The following is a 22,727-nucleotide window of genomic DNA, read 5'->3' as shown; positions in this document are numbered from 1 at the left end:
TAATCGCTAAAATGCAGGAATGTTAGTCGACTAGGAATATCTTTAGTCGGGGGCAGCCCTACTCAAATCCTAATGCATTGAATAATAACATGTGAAAGGTGGATATACAATACTATTTTTGGTAGATTATAACTAATATTACCATTAATATACATTTTTCTAGTAAATGGGATGACTGTGAAGCTGCAGTTCTTTTAAATAGACAATGCAACCAAAAATAAAACTTGACTTCAGTATTTTTTCTACTAAGGATGTTAATGGTTTTGGTTAACAGTTTCCAGTTTTCTTCAAAATATCCTATTCTGTGTTAATCCCAATAATGAAACTCAAATAGGCTTGGAACCACTGAAGGGTGGGTAATTAGTGAGTATCTTTATTTTTAGGTAAACTATCCCTTTAACCTTAAAGAAAAAGAGCCTGTGCTATCAACATGCAAGTTTATCAGGGTACACATGGGGTCTTAAAATGTCCTAAATTTCAAAAACAAAACTGTAGGCCTTAAAAATTCTTAAATTCACTGAAATATTGCGTTGTATGTCTTAAATAATTTTAAACAGGTCTTAATTTTCCTCTGTCCAAGTAAAGCTACCCAATTAGGCTAACATCCATTTAATCACCAACACTCCATCTAAATAAAATCAGGGAAAGACAACTTAAAACAATTACACAGTTCCTCATGATTATAACTGAGCAATGTATACCTTTACGTTATCTTTCATTCATACAAAAACTATTTACAGAAGTAAGGGGGAGTACATATAATCTTTATAAAAAGACATGAATTTAGAAATAATCCTTAGTGTTTAGCCCTGTGTAAGTCTAAAATTTTACTCATAATAGTCCTAAAAGGGTCTTTAAAAGTCTAAAATTTGACTTGATGAAACCTGTAGAAACCCTGTTTTTGATGCAACATGACTCGAACATGCTGAACTAATGATCATTTAAAAAAATAAAACATCCCACCTAAAGCAAAGAGCATTATTTAGACCATCATTTTTAAGTGTGTGAATTGGTAAGCGGCCAATTTATAAAGAGAAACGAGGGCTCAAACTCAGAGCCGATATAATGGAGTGAATGTGAAGACATATAATTGTCTTAATTGTAAAATCAAATCAAATAATTGTAAAATCACATTTTTAAGGGGGTTTCAATATAGTTCTTATCAGGCTTTCACTGCATTTCTGATGTGCACATGGGTTTACTTGTCATCAAATAATGTGAACACGAGTATTCCTAAAAAGGGTACGGATGCAGCAAGTTCCAGCATGGATCACTTCTTGTGTTAACAAACATTCTAATTCATGGAAGTGAGCTACGATGACACATTGTTCAAAATGAATTTATGCATTTCCTCGCTTTCCTTTCTTACATTTCACTTATGATTACAGAAACATAATCTTTTGGTAACACATTTTAGACAAACAAACACCCACACTTACAGACAAATCTGAACCCTGTGAGTTACTTGGATCTTTCTCAAACACTCTGCTGTCCTATAGACTCCAGGTTTACCTATTTTTTATATTTGGTCAAAAGAAAACTGGTGCTCTGACTGACTCTGATTTCTCCCAAAGTTTGTTCACCACTTTCCTTTTGGTGGATTTTTGGTTCCTTGCTACTAACCATGCTTCCATTCACCTATTTTTATTTGCATTTTGGAATATTGCATAAAAAACTGCTTAATGAAAACCCCCATATGCATATACATTTTAAAAATATGCATAAAAACATATGCCCACAACTGAAAAGATCAACTTCTTAACTGATAAGAAAAAATGTGCATGAATTACAACAGAAAGCTAATTTATTAGCAAATAAATTCCAGCATGCACATCAAAAAAACTCATGTGGTTTTGTTTAATAGATTTTGTGATAACAAAAATGGGCAAGATTGGACACATTAATGGTAGACACACACCGACCACATTGTTAAAAATCTAAAATGTTGTTTTGATCATTCTAAAACCCCTTTAGCCAATGTCCGTCATCAAAGTGGTTCAGTGTTATGACCTTCAAGAACTATCTTGAGTAGCTGCTCTCCCAAAGAATGATCTTGAACCTCTAAAAGCCATTCATTGTATTTTGTCTTCATCTTCTGAGGCCCAAGAAATTTCTTATATAAGAAAAAAATATTTTTGTTCTCTTTGACATTGTATGGAAACGGTGCTTTAATCGTAAATGTTTTAAGCAATAATCCAGTTTTGTATCTTTAATATCTTTGAATTAGAGCGTAGCTACTGTCACCTCTGGCTTCTTCGTTGGGCTCAGTGGAGCTTCTCTTAAGTGAATCATCCTTGATCAATGACATTTTATTAAACTAAACAATGGCGCAGTGGGTAGCACGCTCGCTAAAAAGAAAAAGAATGAATGAATGAACTGAGCTTTAATTTAACTACAACTGCATTCTCCCACAGGCCTGCTCCTTGCCTGATATGCTGGAATATTCCACAATCTGAAATATTATTATGGCATTTTTTCATTTTCTTCTTCATCTACATTTAAGCTGCCTTGACACAATTTACATTGCAGGCCTGTAGGCAAGGCGGGGTCGGGCGGTTCGAAAGACCCACCCCTCACTGACAGGTCCAGAATTTGTCCCATATGTGAGATCATTTGTCCCATTTTGACTGCTATGCCATAATAAATTGTGATATAACGTATAGAAGAAGGCTTTAACACCAAGTGTAATCCTCTGTTGGCTGTCGCTAAAAGAGTGACTGACCAAAATTGAATGTGCTGGCCAGTGTGTTAAATAAATTAATGATATTCAAATGGCAATATGCTAGTTTTAAATTTAAACTTTTAACAGATTCCTATTTTTTCTAATAATATATGATGTACTAAATTTTGTATTTAAAAAATAAGTATTGTTCTCATATTTCTTCATTCTAAATCTTTGTTTTTTTCTTTAAATTCTTTAAATTTGTTTTTGGTAAATCGAAAAGTGTGGTTATGATGACCATCCAACCAGCTAATCCAGTAAAAAAAAAATTGTGCTTAGAATGTCACTATAATGCAACATACTAATATTTTTCTAATTTAAAATATTCAGGCAAATAACTGCAAAAAGGTCCACTTTTTAAGAAAAAAGAACCACCTCTTTCACCAGGCTGGCTACGGGCCTCACTGTAAATGCACAATGAAAATAAAGATTTATTGATTTGACATGCTTTTCTGTGGTGTTGCTTTGAAAACCTTTCAAAATCAAAAGTACAGAATACGTTCAATCAAATGTTTTGGCCTTGGTGAAAAATCTGTCCACCGCTACAGACAAATCTTAGAACTTAATGCAAAATTAATTTAGGCATGGGCAGCACGGTGGCGCAGTGGGTAGCACAATCGCCTCACAGCAAGAAGGTCGCTGTTTCGAGCCTTGGCTGGGTCAGCTGGCATTTCTGTGTGGAGCATGTTCTACCCATGTGAGTGTGGGTGTTTCCCAATGTTGCGTTGCATCTAGAAGGGCATGCACTGCGTAAAAACATGTGCTGGATAAGTTGGCGGTTCATTCTGCTATGGAAACCCCTGAACAATAAAGGGACTAAGACGAAAAGAAAATGAAAGAATGAATGAATGAATGCATTTTGGCATCAACGGTGAAGCTGGAAAGATAACCATAACAAGACAGTTCTTCTCCAAGCAAGGTTTTGCACCTTGAACTGAGTTTGAGCAAATCAATTATGGAAGTATTTAGCTCACGATAAACCAAAGTCTAAATTACGCACCTTCTTGTACTCCTGGATCTTTTTATCAGTCTTTAAGTATGCTCTAAACCCAAACACTGGGAACAAACATGTGTCTATATAAACACGGGGACACTGAACAAATAGAAGAACTGGAGCTCAGAAAAGCGTTCAGACTCTGCCAAGTTAGAGCTGGAGTCTTAAACTGTAAAACTGCTGAAGGGATGACGGGAGATCAAAGCGTTGGAAAGCAGAGCACCATATACAGTAAGAGCTGGATTAAAGGAACAACGTGAATTGAGCAGAACAGCGTTTGCTGTGTGTTTGGACAAGACTGTAGCTGTTTAGTGAGGCCAAAATGAAACAGACCCTACACTTGAGCACGAACTGAGAGAAAGCAGATAGAGATAAATCAGACAGAGCACTGGCTGCCCGTTCCCCAGAATACAAAAAGACAAGGATTTGGATAATTCCAAAATAGACTAGCATATTATAAATGTAACATCATACATACCATGTATTGTGTTATATACAGTGCTTGCTGACTGTATTTTCATTTTTTGTCCAACACACAAATAAAACATCCTATTTGAGAAATACTATACAGTGTTTTATATCTACAATTACCTCAGTCATTCGCTTAATAGGCAGAGATGCTGGACAAATGTTCCCACTGGTTGACCGGTCCAGCTGGTCAAAGGTCATCACACCTTCATCCGCCAGACCTGACAAGGGCTCCCACATCCCCAGGTGCAATAACTGCTGTAGCAAACATCGGGACATGTTGCTGCAAATAGTACCCGGCAGCTGCCCGTATACGTTTTGCTTTTCTTCCTAAATGGGCAGAACAAAAAAAAAAATGTTCTTTTCAAATAAATATTAAACTCTGTCTGTACCTAGAGTTGTAAATGCTGTTACTTTGTATATTTCTGAAGTATAAAGTGTGATAATAGAATATATGAGATTGACGTACTGTACTAATAATAGTATAGAAAAATTTAGGATACAAACAAATGCTTTGTTTGGCAAGGCAAGATTAACAATATACTACATTTTATAAGCAATGGTGATTCAAAGTACTTAGCATAGACAAGAATAAAAGAAACAAGAAAATAAAAATGATAATAAAAAGATAAAAACAGATTAAAATGTGTTAAAACAGGTTATAAAAGAATGATAAAAAAGTAAGAGAGGCATAATTGGACATAGCACAGTGCTCATTCAGTAACGGCACAGCTAAACAGATGTGCTTTCAGTCTTGATTTGTATGTTCCTAATGTTGGAGCACATCTGATCATTTCTGGAAGCTGATTCCAGCAGCGGGGGACGTAGTAGCTGAAGGCGGATTCACCCTGCTTTGACTGAACTCTTGGAATTTCTAATTTACTTGATCCTAAAATGATCTGTTAGGTTTGTATTCAGTGAGCATATCCGTAATGTATTGAGGTCCTAGGTCATTGAGTGATTTATAGAGAGGTAATAATACTTTAAAATCTATTCTGAATTTAAGTGAGAGCCAGTGTAAAGACCCGAAGACAGTTGTGATGTGCTCTGATTTTCTACTTCTGGTCAGAATACTTGCCGCAGCATTTTCGATGAGCTGCAACTGTCTGACTGCCTTTTTGGGAAGGCTAGTGAGGAGTCCATTACAGTAATCCACCCTGCTGCTGATAAAAGCATGAACAGGTTTCTCTAAGTATTCACTGGAAACAAAGCATCCAATTCTTCCATTGTTTTTGAGATGATAGTATGCTGATTTAGTTACTATTTGTATGAATTTTCATAGAACAGAATTCATATTGATTTTATTGTAATAATATAATAGATTAAATTAACCTTTTTGTACTGTTAAAATGTGCTACCTTTTTCATTTTTTTCATGGCCGATTTTGCCTCATTGACATCCATTATAATTAAATTTTCTGATTGCAAAGACATGGCACCACAATCTTGACTGTTGGCGGTTTTCCCTGTTTTGAAGAGGTAAAGTGTGTAATTTTTACTGTTTTATTGTTGATATTTAAAAATTGTGTTTAAACTGGATGTTTGATTTGTTTTAGATTTATTCACAAAAAATAAAACAAGAAATATGAGTTGTTTAGAACACAAAATGCATGGTAAGTATTTACAAGTAGTGATAAATGAAATTAGCTGCTTGCTTTTTACTGACTGAATGTGTTAAAAATACACTTGCCTTCACATTAATTAAGGCTTTTTAAAAAAAGAAGGTTTATTTTAGTACTCTTCTACTGAGAGAGTTGGATACAAGCTAAATTAGACTGAAAAGGGAAGGCAGGTGATCACACTTCAAACATGAAGCTGAGAGGGGGGAAAAGAGAAGGACAATCCTGCAATTGCCTTAATCCAGAGACACCTGCCATGAAAAGGGGCGCTTTGAAGTCATTAGCCGAGCCGGACAAGACATTGCATTTCCATTTGAAACAAAGAGGCTGACTGGCTGTCAGTCTATTCGTACAAAGCACAGCTGAAAATGCTATCCATGACAAAATGATAATGTCTACTTTATCACACCAAACAAACAATTAAATCCACACTCTGGGGGTGTTTGTGACATAAGCAAACTGACAAGCACTGCACATGGAATAAGACAAACTGCCTCATATGAAAAATATATTTTACATTTCAAAATATATAAATAATAGGAAAAATGCATTTTAAATAAAAGAAATATTTTTATACAGTAAAACATTATGATCAATTTTCATGTAACTTGAACTAAATTAAAAGTTATTCAGGTTTCAACTTCTTTTTTAGGTTTTAAAACTCAATGTTTTAAGATGTCTTTGCATTTAATTGATGTAAGTGGAAATTATTTGTAAAGTTAATTTGATTTACCTTAAAAAAAATAAGGCTACGTTTCTGAGATCCCTAAAGTTTGTATGTGATGTTCCAGTTCGAAATACAGCACAAATAATATTTTTTAATTAAATTATGGCATTTTGGTGACTACAAATGCCCATGTGTCAGCATAGTGGCAGATTCAAAAACAAGACATCCTATGCTAATGAGGGTGATGTGTGGGGCTTTTCCCCTGTGATGACATGGAAGAATGTCAATTAAAGTAAGTGTTTCTGCAGACTGTTTTTATCAAGTATGATTGTTAAAATTTAAATTTTGGTATTCACAGACTGTTGCCATACAAATGTGTTTAAACCCTTTATAAATGTGAATTTTACTAAATAGGTCTGCTTTATAATAGACTATATTTAGCCATGTTTACTTAAAAATATACATATATTTTAAGATGAATCAAATTAACGCTGCAACAAATGTGTGCACATTTACATAAAATTATTTTCTACAAGTGAATATATTTTCAAATTAGATTTCAAAATATATTCTACCTAATTATTCAAATTTGAAGAAAATATTTATTTGATATCTAAGATTTCTAAAGCAAGGAAATACTTTATTGTAATATAAATTAATAAAACTTCCTGACTGCCATTGTAGAAAACAAAAATCACAGCTATGCATTTAGCTGTTCATAATTTTGCCCATAAAATATATTTCTGTTACTTAACAATATTGTAGTGTGCAATTTTTCTAAATATGTTTTTCTCAAAATAAATAAATAAAGTACACTTGAGATTTCTAGCCACATTACGTTGAGAGGTGTAGATGTATTTTCATGATGCTGAAATATATTTTGGTTGAATATAAATCCATTTTTGATTTATAAATATATAGATTGACATAGACTGCTCTAATATATGCTCTTTTTAAATGTCTGGGTAAAAACAAAAACTTTTTTCCACTTTGAACAAAATATATTAAATTTTTTTAAAAGATTTATGATATTTTGGAGCAGAAACATGTCAGGCTTAGTAATCCAAATGAATCATTGACTTTCGCTGTCTTCATTAGTTTCAAAAACACAGATTTCTTTAAAATTTAAAACAGCATTTTTAGATATTTTTTCTGCTGGAGAAACTGTTCTCAAAAAACAAAATGTAAATAAAAAATCTTACACATACCTTAGGGACGATGTTGCTTGACTTATATACTTCATTATACCTTGACTTATAATATTATATATATATATATATATATATATATATATATATATATATATATATATATATATATATATATATATATAGTTTTTTATTTTATTTTATTATTTTTTTATCATATGGAGTGTGACAAAAGCAACATGGCAATGTAAAAACTGAAGCTGCTTTTTAAATGGCTTGGAGGTGACCAGTCACAGTGCAGCAGGATCTAAACTGGCCTAATTAGAGCTCACAGGACATCCGCACACTAATCCTCCGCACACCCATCATCCTCTCGGCTTTCATCTGTCCATGTGGATGGCTCCGACAATCCAATAAGCATGTGTGGGCCACATTACTGGCACTGATGTAATGTACAGTAGTAATGTAATGCGATCATAAACAATTTGGCAAGCTTTGGAGGAGACTGAATGAATATGGCTACAAGTTTGTACAGAATCTTTACTCTTTTAAAATGCATCCTTTATTAAACGTGATCATTCCTTCATTTTCCCTTCAGCATAGTCAATTATCCATAGTGTTTGTGAAGGATGTTTGTGAGTGTATGGAAGTTTCCCAGTGATGGGTTACAGCCGGAAGGGCATCCACTGCGTAAAACATATGCTGGATTAGTTGGCGATTCATTACGCTGTGGCAACCCTAGATTAATATAGGGACCGAGCTGAAAAGATAATGAATGGATGAATGAATGATTTACACAGTCACACCAGGCTTCTCATTGCCCTGTTTATCTTACAACAAGAAAAAGAAAAAAGAAGCACAAAACTATCTTTAATGCCATGTACATAACATGTATAGAAATGAACGACAACAATACATATTCATTCATGACCCTGCTGTTTGAATGCATGGTTTTGAGTGCATCCCTTTTCCCAGTCAAGAATACTACAATCTACTGTGGCATGATCTTATAATCACTAAACCATGCTATAATGAGCTGCTTACTCCAACAAAACAACAACAACAAAAAAAAGAAAACACTAATACATTCCCTCTCTGTAAATAACAACATTTGTTATCCTGAGAATTTCGACTGTTCATCTCTCCATGTAAACAGCATGAGGGAAAACATATCCTGTGAGCTCAATTCTGTTTAAATTCAGCACATCTGTAAATCTCTCTGTCTGTCCATTTGTATATGCCTATAATGTTTTATGCATAGGCTTTGCAAAATCTTCTCTTGCTAAGATTGTGTGCCGTTTAAAACTTACAGGGCTCCAACAAAGACAGTGCATGAGTGTGATGAAGTTATGGTTAGTAGATGTGATTCTTTTTTTTTTATCTCTCTCTCTCTCTCTCTCTAAATTTAGATTTTGATGTCATGGTGCTGACAGCAAATTCAAAAAAAGAAAGAAGTTCTGCTTTTAAGTATGTCGTTGTTACTTCATTTTGCCCTTCTCAACCAAAAATAGACTGCCTGCAAAGCCACATAATGGCTCTGTAGATTATGCCTTATTAAAGTTTGAGACGCTAAACAATAACATCCCAAAAAAAGATCCAAACACATCTCTGGGTACAGTATGTGCAAACTATAAAAAAACCTATACTGCCTGCTCAAAGTGACAAGAAGAAATTTTTTATTTTGATTATGCTAACACAAAATGTAAAGATTGGACCATAAAATGGTGCAATAATTGATCCTCTGCCAGATTTAATGTGATAGATAAAATAATACATACAAAAATTTGGAGATGGTAAGATTTTAAATAATCTTGCAGATTTCATCTGCAGCTGAGGTTTTAAAATAAAACACACACACACACACACACACACACACACACACACACACACACACACACACACACACACACATACACTACGGACAATTTAGCCTACCCAATTCACCTGTACCGCATGTCTTTGGACTGTGGGGGAAACCAGAGCACTCGGAGGAAACCCACTCGAACGCAGGGAGAACATGCAAACTCCACACAGAAACGCCAACTGAGCCGAGCCTCGAACCAGCGACCCAGCAACCTTCTTGCTGTGAGGCGACAGCACTTTGAGTACTTACTGTATCTAATTACTATATCTGAAAAATATTTCATTTTTCAATAAAGAACTTAATTAATTATCTCAATACTACGTAAAGCCCCTGTAATATCAGTTCATAGATCGTTGAATGTTTTAATTCTTTAATTTTGAGTAAAATATACAATATATAATAAACATAATACTCTTTAGTTAACGAGTAGAATTACTAAAAAAGGAACTGTTTAAAGGAATATATGTATTTCTTATATTGTCACTGATCAATTCCTTACTTCAATGCTTCTGAAGCATGTTCGATTATCTTAATAAATGTTATTTTCAAATGTTGTAAAATTTAATTAGTTTAAAAATGAGATTATTAGAATTAGTAGAATAGATTCAATAGAAAACCAACATATTTTCTGCAAAATATATTTGTATAACAAAAATATAATTTCTCTGCCTCTCTGAATTAAGCAGAACTGTTCAATATTTTACAGTACAATATTTAAGGCAAGCATAAGTAACTTAATTTAATTAATAATTTAATTACACAAACTAAATATTGTGTAACTAAATATTAATTAATATCCAAATATTAATATTTAGTGGTTATTGATATCAGCAAAAACTCCCAATTTGGTGCATCTATTACAGTAGGCAAAACAAAATTCACTGGGGTATCCCCTGTTCTCCTTGGGGACCAATTTAAAGGGAAAGTTCACCCATGAAAATGTACTCACTAATTACTCGCCCTCAAGTGGTTCCAAACCTTAATGAGTTTCCCTTTTAACAAAATAAGTTATTTTGAGAAATGTTAGAAACCAGTAACTATTGACTTCTACAGTAGGAAAAACAAATGGCAAGGATATCAAAGGTTACAGATTTACAGCATTTTAAAATTATCTTTCACTGTCTTTAATAGAAAAAAGAAACTCAAACAGTTTTGTGACAAGTGAATGATGAGTAAATGATGATGAATTTTCAGTTTGTATCTCTTTTATATATTTGAATTATTTCTAATGTATCATGTGACACTTACAGTGCAATGAGACAGACTAAAAATTCAGCTTTTCATGACATGAACATTCATTCATTCATTTTCTTGTCGGCTTAGTCCCTTTATTAATCCAGAGTCGCCACCGCAGAATGAACCGCCAACTTATCCAGCACGTTTTTATGCAGCGGATACCCTTCCAGCCACAACCCATCTCTGGGAAACATCCCCACACACACACACACTCATACACTACAGACAATTTAGCCAACTCAATTCATCTGTACCTCATGTCTTTGGACTGTGGGGGAAACCGGAGCACCCGGAGGAAACCCACGCAAACACAGGGAGAACATGCAAACTCCACACAGAAACGCCAACTGAGCCGAGGTTCAACCCACCGACCCAGTGACCTACTTGCTGTGAGGCACAAGCAGTACCTACTGCGCCACTGTGTTGCCCCATGACATGAACAAATTAAAGTCATTTTAAAACTTTAAAGGACACGTGAAGTGCTTTGAAAGGTGCATTTTTATTAGATGTTTGATGTAATCTCAACTGAAAAATTAAAGAGAGAGAAATAGTAGCCCTTAGTAGCCAATAGATTTTTATCACAGGTCTGCCAGTGAGAGTGGTTGAGATCAATCTCAAATGAGCAGTGTATTGAAAGGGACGGGCCATGTCAGATAATAGAGAGCATTTGATTGGTCAAGATATGATAAGAAACTGAAGTATGAGATGACATTAAATAAAACTCAATGATCAATTTGGGCGCAAGTTTCAGATGTTTATATCGATTTTATCATTCCTAAACGCATTTTGTCACTGTTTTAGAGCACACTAGATTAGATATCCTTAAGAATAACAGACTGAGACTAACATCTAAAACATTTTACTTTCACTCGACCTTTAATCATTTTTGACAATGTAACAATATTAAGCCTCCACATTCGGAATACACTGTGTAAGATGCTGTTTTTAAAAAGACAGTAGCATCAGTCTAAATGACCTCAGACCTTTGATGTTCTGAGAATACACTTACAGTAAATATAAATAGACAGAAAGCTGAGAAATACACTGTTAAAGCCTGATGTGTTGTGGTGAACCTATAGTAACCTTTGTGACAGAGGCATCCCTACTCAATTACCCAGCAGAAAACGCTGTTCCTTCTAGTGTGCAGTTGCCTTTTTAATGGCCTCCTGGAGACATAAAACACAAGACTGGATGACAGAACTGTCCACTGAAAACAGGAAGCAATTTAGCTCTAGTAGGTGCCAACAGCAGCCAACTGCTCATAAATTACTGACCTGTGGGCAAACCTCATGTTGATATAACGCATATAAATGACAGACACTTCCACAATATCTTCAACAAAAGCATGAATATATCACTAATCCTAGCGTTGTGTTCCACAAAACATGTTTTGATTGCCACAAAACCAACATGGTTCCTGGGTTATTCTACAGAAATGTGCACTTTTAGTTTGGCAAGAGGTCTAAAAATTGATCTTGTTTTTTTAACATTTAAACTTGGACCACATGAATCAGTTACCTTTTGACCTTATCAAACACATAAATGGCAGCTTAATGATTTTTTTTACATTTATTTAAAGATCTTGTGTACCATTTTCTTGTCACTGTTGGTACCTACTTTTTTGGCAATATTAAATGTTTTTATTAAATATTATTTCTTTATTTTTTTTGTCAGAGTTAACGAAAAAAATAATGATAATGCAACAAATAAGGAAATTATGTTTTAAATGTTTTAATCAGGTTTGTTAAAAGTGCTATTTCATGATATTAGTTCATTTCTGCAATCATACATTTGCTTTAAAAACACCTATAAACAAGTAATGATTCAATACTTTAAATCGTAATACTTGAATATAATAGAATTCAATGGAAGATTATTATCTTTTTAAGAGCACCTATGATGAAAATCATCTTTTGTAAGCTGCTTGGACAGAACTGCGTGTAGGTATAGTGTGTCCTCAGTCATATTGTAATGTAATGTGTATTTTATTGTGCATTTATTGTGTATGGCCATACACCCAAAGCGCTTCACAATCATGAGGGGGGTCTCTCCACACCACCACCAGTGTGCAGCATCCACTTGGATTATGTGACGGCAGCCACAGGACAACAGCGCCAGTGTGCTCACCACACACCAGCTATTGGTGGATTGGAGAGACATTCATTCATTCATTTTCTTGTCGGCTTAGTCCCTTTATTAATCCGGAGTTGCCACAGCGGAATGAACCGAAAACTTATCCAGCAAGTTTTTCCAGCCGCAACCCATCCAGCCACACACACATTCACACACTCATACACTACGGACAATTTAGCCAACCCAATTCACCTGTACCGCATGTTTTTGGACTGTGGGGGAAACTGGAGCACCCGGAGGAAACCGGAGGAGGAAACCAATGCAAAGGCAGTGAGAACATGCAAACTCCACACAGAAACGCCAACTGAGCCGAGGTTCGAACCAGCAACCCAGCAACCTACCTACTACCTATTGCGCCACTGCCTCACCGAGTGGAGAGACAGTGATAGAGCCAATTAGGTGGAAGGGGATGATTGGGAGGCCATGGTCGTAACATACAAAAAAGGGAAAAAAAAACCTACAAGCATAGATAATTGCATTAAAGTGAAATGAGCAGTGCATGCTTTATGGTTCTGTATATTTACAGTTGAATTCAGAATTATCAGCCAGTCTTTGATTTTTCTCTTTTTTAAATATTTCCCAAATGATGTTTAACAGATCAAGGAAATTTTCACAGTATGTCTGATAATATTTTTTCTTCTGGAGAAAGTCTTATTTGTTTTATTTCAGCTAGAATAAAAACAGTTTAAAATTTTTTAAACACCATTTTAAGGACAAAATTATTACCCCCTTAAGCTCATTTTGTTTTTGATAGACTACAGAACAAACCATCGTTATACAACAATTACTTGCCTAATTACCCTAACCTGTCTTGTTAACCTATATAAGCCTTTAAATGTCAGTTTAAATTGTATAGAAGTGTCTTAAAAATATCTAGTCAAAAATTATTTACTGTCATCACGACAAAGATAAAATAAAACGGTTATTAGAAATTAGTTATTAAAACTATTATGATTAGAAATGTGTTGACAAAATCTTCTCTCCATTAAAAAATAAGCAGGTGGGCTAATTATTCGGGGGGGGGGGGGGGTGGTTGTGAAACCTTTATCGTCGTAATGTAAAATAAATACAATAAAATTCTCAAATAAAAAACAAGTTCACAAATGTACGATTACTTAGCCATATTTTTTATTAGATTTTACTAATTGCATATGCAGTACAGAAAGACTGTTCCACTGTTTATGGGGGGCACCCGGTTTTAAAAATAAATAATAATTTTTAAATATTAATGGCTATAGAAAGATTTGCAAGAAATAACACATGATAGAAACTTTATAAAAGAGCTATATGATTAACATAGACATCTGGGCATTGGTTGGGGCCCCCTAATTCCTCAGGGCCCTAAGCGGCTGCTTAAGTTACCTCATAGATATATACATATATCTATATATCTATGAAGTTACCACACTTATTGGATAAGTCCACCCCTGTACATAAGTTGTTGTACCCCTGTACACAACAGTTGCCACATTAATGCCCCAATAAGGTGTAATTGTTCAAATAACAGTGTTTCATTTTTAAACATATAGAAACTGTAAACCTAAAGAATTTTACAAGTATAACATTGATGTTAAGTCTGAGAGAAAAATACACGTTTCTGTAGAATGACCCTGCTGAATTAGATTTACTTACAGTGCAAGTAGTTCTTAAAGTAATGTTGACATGAAGTTTAAGTTTGTTTTTTGCTTTTGATTTAACGTTACACACTGACAGATACTGTATTTCATAAGGGGCTTTGTATACAAGAGCTATAATATAGAGGCCGCTTTGGCTCTCTATTTTGGCCATGTCTGGCACTCACAACATGAAATAATAACAGGCTGTCAAGACATGACAGATCTTATTAAGCAACCCCCTGAGTGAGCAGAATAAATGTGTTTAGTCGTTGCAGAAATAAATTCATGCGTAAAATCACGTGTGCCCACATTTATCTGCCAGTCAGTTTTACACGTGGGACGCAAACAACATAATCAAAGGACCTCCGCTTACCTAAGTCATAGTTGATGTGGAAGTATATACACATTGCACCGCCAGGCTGACATTTGGTCTGTTTTAACCATCATGTTGAATCAGTTCCAGCTGATGAGAACCAATATATATATATATATATATATATATATATATATATATATATATATATATATATATATATATATATATATATATATATATATATATATATATATGCTTGCTATATTCCCTTTCAACATTCACGAGCACGCGCGGAATCTCTCTTATGCCGTACTTGCACCATCTAGTGGACAGGAAAGTGAACTACATGCATACACCTTATTATATTAATATAATATAATATAATATAATATAATATAATATAATATAATATAATATAATATAATATAATATAATATAATATAATATAATATAATATAATAGGCAGCAAATGTTAAAACAAAATACTTTAGATCATCTTTGCAATAACATTTAACAATAAATCATCTGTCACAACATATTGAGAAAATAATTTATATATTTTTTTATTTTTATTGATTGATTTTTCAGACAGTTGGGATATCTAAATAAAGTATCAATGTAGGGCATTTAATATTGATTTAATTTATTTTAAATGTGGAAAAGAAATTCAAGAGTTAAATGTCACATTCCTTTCCTTTGGCTTTAAAATAAATGTTTTTGACTTATATGTTCTATGTTTTCAGTGTTTCTTCTATAAGTGCCTTGGAATCATTTAAATTCTCATGCAGCAGCATTTTATTTTAAATTAAAGAGGTAAATAAAATACAATTACATACATAGAAACAAATAATACAAATAAATGAAAACGTGCACAGAAATATACGCAAAGACAAACAAATGCCATGGTACCAAAAATAAGGAAGTAAAGATAAAGAGACATAAAGGAAGAATATTAAGATACAGTTTTTGTTGCTTTTGGGTTAAAAGAGTGAAGGATAGTTTTCAAATATTGGTCTGTAAATTTTAAACAGATTTAAAAAAGGTTTAAAGCCACTAAACTTTTGTTTGTGAATATGAAACTAATAGAAAACATAAATTAATTATATACACTTTTTTTCAAGTTTTCTTTAGAATCATCAAACATTCAAAAGAACATACCTTTAAAAGAAAAGGAAAAGTCACTTTTAATATCGGATTGAATAAACATCAACAGATCTGACCAGAACCTTCCTGTGTAGTAGCACTGCCAGAACAAATGAATAAAGTGTTTCTCTGAAGAGTAACAAAAGGAGCAGTTCACATCAATGCAAAATTATCTATCTGAAGACAGGTCTTAGTAGGATAACATTTGTTAATGAATTTAAAAGTTACTTCTTTTACTTTATTGGTAATCAGATACTTATGTTGTGAGGCAAAGTCCATACTTTCTCCCATGGAATTTTTTCAACAATGTTGTTTCAATAAGGTATTACCTATGGGTATTATATAAGGGATTGTTATTATCTCTCTCTGGAAGAGGCCTCTAATCTTACAGTTATTTTTCTGTTGGTCTGCTGAAAAACACACACTTCCAACCAGTCTATCGGTTAAATTCAGAGAGTGAGTGTATGGCATGGGAGTGTGACACCTCGCATAAGAACAGGGCCAGGCACACCAGAAGGGATGGAATTGACAACAATGGCATATTCACTATAGGAGCAACAGGAATGTTAAACTTTTGTAATCTAAATAGTTATAAAGTCTGCCTGAGTTAAAGAGCTGACCAGCTAAAAGAAAGTTGTTTTAAACCAATTTTCAAAATAAAGTGATTTGTTCTTGTAAATAATGCCTTTATCATTTCAATAATGTCTTTATTATTCCTGCAGCAGCATATTGTACCAGTCGATTTGTCGCATGAAGTGCTCGGTTCTCGAGTTGTTGAATGAATATCAAACGAGTCGTTTAGCGGTTTTGTGAACGGGTTTAAAAGAGTCAGTGAAAAGATCCGATTCAAAAGAACGATTCGTTCACGAACCGGACATTACTCGTCGAGTCCTGAGGAGGTGTGTTAAATATCTGAAAGTTATAATTTTTCGTGTTCATTTCTCATAGATTTTATACATTACTATAAACTTTTGTTCTTTTTGTTCAGAAATACGTTCATTTCTAAATTGATTTATTTTTTTATGTTACGTCAGAGAAAACTGGAATGTGAACATAACTGACGTACGAGTCAGTTACAGCGAAAACAGTGTAAGTCTGGAGAAGGATCATTACAAAATTAAAGTCGCTTCAAACTGCTTCTGTGAGAATTTAAATGATAAACCACTCGACATAAACATGTTTAAAAGAAAAACTGCATGGTTCTCCGACAGTGTTGAAAAGGAAGTGATCAGCTTCTGGGGTGAGAGGATGGGTGTTTACTTAACCTTATGTTTCTAAAATATGCTATCTGCTTGAATATCTCAATGAAAAGCAATGAACGAATTTATAAATTAATATTATGGAAAGGGACAGCTGGTCTGATCAAATGTTTTAACGTATGGCAACGTTCTTTTAGTTTCAGAAGGGGGCGATATTTCATCCTGGAAAACAGCTGGGTACCTCTTCAGTGATGATGCCTCATCTGAAGACACTAAAAGGTGTTTTTAGTCTCGTCTCTGGGAATTTAAAACAATTGAACAGAGTTTACATGCATGGCATTTTTTTATCTAATGCTAAAAATGATTACATCAACAGCAACAAAAAATAATCTAATGTTCCTTTTTAGGATATATAGCAGTGAGGACTATGTAAAGAACAGGGCAACAGTTTTCCACAGCAGTTTTCTGTTAGCATGTCAACCTCGTCAGAGTGTAACATCTGTGCCTATTGGCCACTATGTTTTGCCCCCAGACTTTGTCCAGAATGGTGAGCTGTCCTAACTGTGTGCTAATTAACATGATTTTAGTACGACGTATGAAGCTGTTACATTTATTAATGCTTTGTATCTTTGTATTACTGTACATTTTTAGAAATGAGAGCGATAATTGGAAGGTTCATTTGGGAAAAGGATGAACAGGTAAGAGAACGTGTTGTCAACTGAACCTGTGTCGTTACTCCTCCTCATCATTTTTAGCTTCTCTGTTGTTATGTTGTCAGGTGATATGCGAAGAACAAATTAACCCTGAAGTGCCTAAAGACATACTGTCTGGTGAGACTGAAGATCATGCATTGAGAGAGAGGAGCAGGTATGCGTTAACTCCGTATTTTACAGTAAATGTTTTAGATTTTGAATGGAATGCATTTATTGTAACTAATTAATTTTATTTGTATATAAAAATGTAAATAGTTTTTATATGTGCCATATAATGAAAATCTGAATACACCTTGGTATTGCTGAATAATAAGAGTTTAGTACAAGGAAATGACATACCTTGAGTCTGAAACATCATTGTTTCCTCATTCCCATCTAAATCCTGTGAGTGTAAAATCCGAGTGAAAAACAGGCTAATCTGAACAAAAAGCAGACTATTACATTGCACACCAGATTTATCCACAACACAACTCAGGAGCAAATTAGGTTACTCTGGTGCCATAAAGGCAGCTCACTGATACAATTTAACAAGGCAACTTCTCAATCGGTTCAAATATCTTTTGACAAATCATGTATGATTATTCTGCATGTTTAATCCAGAGTACACCACACTGTCAGTCACACTGTGAGCACATTGATATTCCTAATCGTTCTAAATATATTCAATGACCTAGGGGTCATACTGTAAATGTGTTTACAAATGAGCAGATTAAACCATTTCTGGAGACTTTTAACTTTTAACATTTAACTTGTTGAGTCAGTGCACTCAATGCACCATTAATATTGTCCCACATACTGTATAGACAGTAGATATCACTGAGGTCTTACTATTACTTTCACTGCAACAGCACTAAAAAACATGGTTTAACCTTGTGTTATCTATTAGCCAGGATGATAACCAGACTGTTACAACACAGAGCAAAGTATGTTCATGTTGTGAGATGCGACAATATCCTGTAAACAACATGATCTCAGGTACTTAATTACCAAATAATGCCATCCATAATTAACATGTTCTCACTTTTAGTTAGGTATTGTTCTATCTCTGTTGCAGGGTATGTTCATATTGATCAAATGAGAAAGTATTCAGGAGAACTTAAGGATTTTCTTCCCTCTCTCCATGGCCATGATGTTTCAAGATCTAATGATCCGACTCCTCCTTTTCATCGCAAAGCAGTGTAATACAACATGCCCAGTCCTTTGGATGCTGGATTTCAGTTTCTGCTCATCTCATATACAGTAAATTTGATTGTTCAGGTTGTCACACTTTCCCAAGTAATATGAAATCCAATCCCTGCATTTGAAGAGAGTTGATTTGACAGGTTACAGAGCAAAGTAATTGTTGATATTATTAAAATTAAGCACTTTAGATAAAATGTTTGTTGTTTATTTATGTATTTTGTTGTTTCTGATGATTAGTTACCTTCCAGTGAGGTGGTCTGTCCATTAAAGGATTTTCTCTGATGTCAAGTTTTGTAAGTCTGCTGAAACCAGGGATTAAGTAATCCTCTAGTGTTCTGATGCTGTTAAATTTAAGAGACAGGATTTGTAGGTTTGCCATGTCTGAAAAAAATATACAACATAAAATGAATAAACAGCCTGCAGCCAGCCTAGCGAAAAGAGTGGTTCTTTTTTCTCAATAAGTAGATCTTTTTGGAGTTATTCACCTTATTTTCTATTCAATTATGAGGTTTAAATGCTGCATTTTAGTGACTATTTAAGCACTAATTTTAGCTGGGTTAGCTTGTCGGATGTTCATCATCACCACACTTTGTAGCAAACCATTAGCAAAACATTTAAAATAAAGTTTTAAAAATTTTTATAAAAAAAACATTTATTACATCATGTATCATTAGGGAAAAAAGAGTCAAAGTTTTATATTAATAATAAAAAAACTGTTGCTTATTGTAAGCCTATTGTAATTTATTGGGCAAATAACAAACTGGCCAGCACATTCAACTTTCCTCAGTCAGAATTTGGCCATTTGAATAATAAAAAAGTAAAACATATTAATATAAATAATGTAGAGCTTCACAATTTTTCTAATCTCTTAATTAAAAAAAAACATATTAATATTAATATTGTAGAGCTTCACAATTTTTCTAATCTCTTAATAAAAAAATAAAACATTAATATTAATAATGTAGAGCTTCACAATTTTTTCTAATCTCTTTTGTAAAAAAAAAAAGTAGATTTTGAAAGTTCATGAATAACAAAAATAGCCTAATTAGTATTAAAATAACTTTAATATGGGTCGCTTTTGGTGCTTTAAACCTTTATATGTTTCTTTTGTTTTCTTTCAAGAATAAGGTCCAAGATTCAAAATAAAAGTCACTTGTGGTGAAAGATGACTTCACTTACGTCAGATTCTGTTTTTTTTTTTTTTTTTTTTTTTTTTTGTTTTTTGCATTTATGGGAAGCCTTCTTTGATGCCTTTACAATTTATTACCGCATAGCAGTCAAAATAAGACAAATGAGCTCATGGTTGGGACAAATTCAGGACCTTTTATCAGTGGGGGTGGGTCTTTCAAACCACCCGAACTCTCCCTGGCTATGGGTCTGATAGAACACTAAATCTGCACCAAATAGATTTGTATCTAATAATAATAATAATAATATGTTTTTAATATTAATAATCAGTTGCTAACAAGCAATGATTACTCAAAGTAAAATAGTAACTATTAGTCTTTTAAACATTGACAATACATGTCTGAAAACAGTGAAGTAGAATATCAAAGGTATCATTTAAAGTTTGCATATTGCACCCTGAAACAAACTCTTTTCATGGTGAAACAAGGATTAAACAAATACTAAATAGTCATTTCAATACATGGAAAAGCTTCTAACCTGTTAATACGGTAGGGATGTCTGTAAAACAGTTCTTGTCCAGGTTTATGAAGACCAGAGACGGAAGGTGATTAATATCTTCTGGAAGGTCTTGAAGTTTATTATCAGCCAAGTTTAACCACTGCAAATTGCTGAGGGATCCAAATTGTGATGGTAGATTTGTAATTATATTATTATGGACCCCAAGTTTTTGTAACTTACTGAGTTTTCCAATAGATGATGGTAAGGAGATGAGACCACAGCCTACAGCCCAGAGCTCTCTCAGTTCTGTCAGATCGCCCAGCGCCTCTGGGAGAACTGACAGTGGGTTGTGGTTTATACCAAGATAAGTCAGGTGCTTCAGTGAGCCTATGTTGCTGGGAAGCATGGTCAGCTGGTTTCCGTCCAGTATCAGTTCTTCAAGCTTTTCCAGGTGCAGAATCTTACAGGGGCAGCAAATAGTGTTTTACACATTAATTCTGCTTACTGTACATTATAATATAACTTTAGATATTATCACATGCAGTGCTTGGTTGAATTACAAATTTAGGTTCTGCGCTACAAATTACATGACAAAACATTTTATGAATGACATGATTTTAGGTAATGTATTTTGACTGCTTTTAGAGTACCTTTGATCTAATATGACATTGATTATCATGGGATTATCATAATAAAAAAGAGATATATCATGAAATCATAACATGAAATTATGAAATGCATTAAACATTACATTGTCTGGTTCCCAAACTGAAGAAATACACAGGGAGCTATCATAAATCATGTATAAGCTACATTTAAAATTAAAGCATTATTTTAAAAAATACTTGAACACCCTTTAATAAATGTTATTTGTCGTCCTAGATGTCAGTGTGATATCTACATAAATTAAATAAACATTAATTGATATAACATGTTAGAACTTGATAAATTGAAATATGAACTCTATTTATAATACATACATTGGCTGTGTTTAGTAGTTTGCATAATTATAGTACACAGTATTTGATTGAGAGGTGTTTTGTCCCCAAATTCAGAAGCATGGATTGTAAATAAATTAACACTCATGGCCATTCTATATTGTGAATATTCAAAGCTAAACGATGTGACGTCCATTTTTTAACCTCCTAGGTCTTGAGTGGCCACATACGTGGACAGCACATTTTAGCTCTAAAGTAGCTATTTAAAATACTTTGAATGTTTTATATTTTGTTACAGACATACAGTGTCATCCTGCAACTGCAGCATATGAAATGTCCCAGACACTATTTTTAATTGTACAAAATGGGGAAAAAATATTTTTACTGTCTGATAGTCAAAGCAAGTAAAAAAAATGTTATCTATGCATTAAAAAAAATCAGGAAAAAGTGTTTTATGTAAATTCAGACCACGAGTCCACATAAATTATATGCACATAATTTTTCTCTAACAGTACACCATTTTTAAAAGATGATAGATGATTTTTATTCTAATTAGGTTCCAATAAGCATAATAGCAAAGAGAAATTAAAAAATGCATGTAAATAAGCACCTTGGGCCTTAAGAGGATAAAGTAAAACATTGAGGGTAAATAATAATTAAAGATAATTAAAATGGTTGAAAAAGTGTAAATAGTTTGTTATGCAAAGTAAGTGTAGTAGTGAACATTTAAAAACGTACTATAAATAATTATAAACACAATTTTTATGTGGTTAATAATTCTGTTTACTGCAACCCAGCACTGAATAAAGTGAAGTGTGCTACGAATTCACATTGCAAATAGCAATGTTACCTTGTAATACAAGTAAATTTGTTGAGTACCTCGTCTGGTGGCAAAATGAGCTGGTTATTGTTCAGAAACAGTTTTTTCAAGGTAACGAGTCTCGAAACTCCAGGTGGCAAAACAACGAGACCCCGGTGACTCATGTTCAGACTCTCCTGTTGTTTGTTAAGACACTCTAGTACCATATCATATCCGTCCATTGTATTTTACTTCACGTGGACACGCAATATTTCCGAAAACCTGTAGGATAAATATAAAAGCGAAACACGTCGTCATAGTAACAGACAACTTCCGGCATAGCAC

The 22,727-nt window shown here is 33.7% G+C and overlaps 3 protein-coding genes across 6 annotated transcripts in view; 1 reads left to right on the top strand and 2 right to left on the bottom strand.

Annotated features, from left to right (window-relative positions):
- apba2b (amyloid beta (A4) precursor protein-binding, family A, member 2b) overlaps positions 1-22,727 on the bottom strand; it is a 246,027-nt gene that overhangs the window by 79,169 nt on the left and 144,131 nt on the right. The gene's annotated exons all lie outside the window — the stretch shown is intronic.
- Positions 16,687-19,213, top strand: terb2 (telomere repeat binding bouquet formation protein 2). 3 transcript variants are annotated; one of them, XM_073906537.1, is made up of 8 exons: positions 16,687-16,824; positions 16,960-17,014; positions 17,322-17,403; positions 17,532-17,671; positions 17,776-17,822; positions 17,903-17,991; positions 18,724-18,812; positions 18,892-19,213. In XM_073906537.1, exons 5-8 carry the CDS (start codon positions 17,778-17,780, stop codon positions 19,017-19,019), a joined length of 351 nt encoding a protein of 116 aa, XP_073762638.1. In that variant the 5' UTR covers positions 16,687-16,824; positions 16,960-17,014; positions 17,322-17,403; positions 17,532-17,671; positions 17,776-17,777; the 3' UTR covers positions 19,020-19,213.
- Positions 18,411-22,717, bottom strand: si:dkey-1h4.4. Its single transcript, XM_021477858.3, has 4 exons — positions 22,463-22,717; positions 20,685-21,105; positions 19,261-19,400; positions 18,411-19,131 (listed from the first exon to the last, which is right to left on the bottom strand). Exons 1-4 carry the CDS (start codon positions 22,622-22,624, stop codon positions 19,099-19,101), a joined length of 756 nt encoding a protein of 251 aa, XP_021333533.2. The 5' UTR covers positions 22,625-22,717; the 3' UTR covers positions 18,411-19,098.

This window comes from Danio rerio, chromosome 7 (assembly GCF_049306965.1).
Source record: "Danio rerio strain Tuebingen ecotype United States chromosome 7, GRCz12tu, whole genome shotgun sequence".
In the NCBI taxonomy this organism is placed as follows: domain Eukaryota; kingdom Metazoa; phylum Chordata; class Actinopteri; order Cypriniformes; family Danionidae; genus Danio; species Danio rerio.
This window is presented reverse-complemented; position numbering and strand designations above follow the sequence as displayed.

Excerpts from the sequence above, each read along its gene's own strand:
- terb2 (XM_073906536.1), top strand. The coding sequence starts at position 17,102 with ATGTTTAAAAGAAAAACTGCATGGTTCTCCGACAGTGTTGAAAAGGAA. Across the intron at positions 17,672-17,775 it reads CCCAGACTTTGTCCAGAATG|AAATGAGAGCGATAATTGGA; the intron begins GTGAGCTGTCCT and ends GTACATTTTTAG. Across the intron at positions 17,992-18,723 it reads GCATTGAGAGAGAGGAGCAG|CCAGGATGATAACCAGACTG; the intron begins GTATGCGTTAAC and ends GTTATCTATTAG.
- si:dkey-1h4.4 (XM_021477858.3), bottom strand. The coding sequence starts at position 22,624 with ATGGACGGATATGATATGGTACTAGAGTGTCTTAACAAACAACAGGAG. Across the intron at positions 21,106-22,462 it reads TCATTTTGCCACCAGACGAG|ATTCTGCACCTGGAAAAGCT; the intron begins GTACTCAACAAA and ends TGCCCCTGTAAG. Across the intron at positions 19,401-20,684 it reads CATCCCTACCGTATTAACAG|ACATGGCAAACCTACAAATC; the intron begins GTTAGAAGCTTT and ends TATTTTTTTCAG.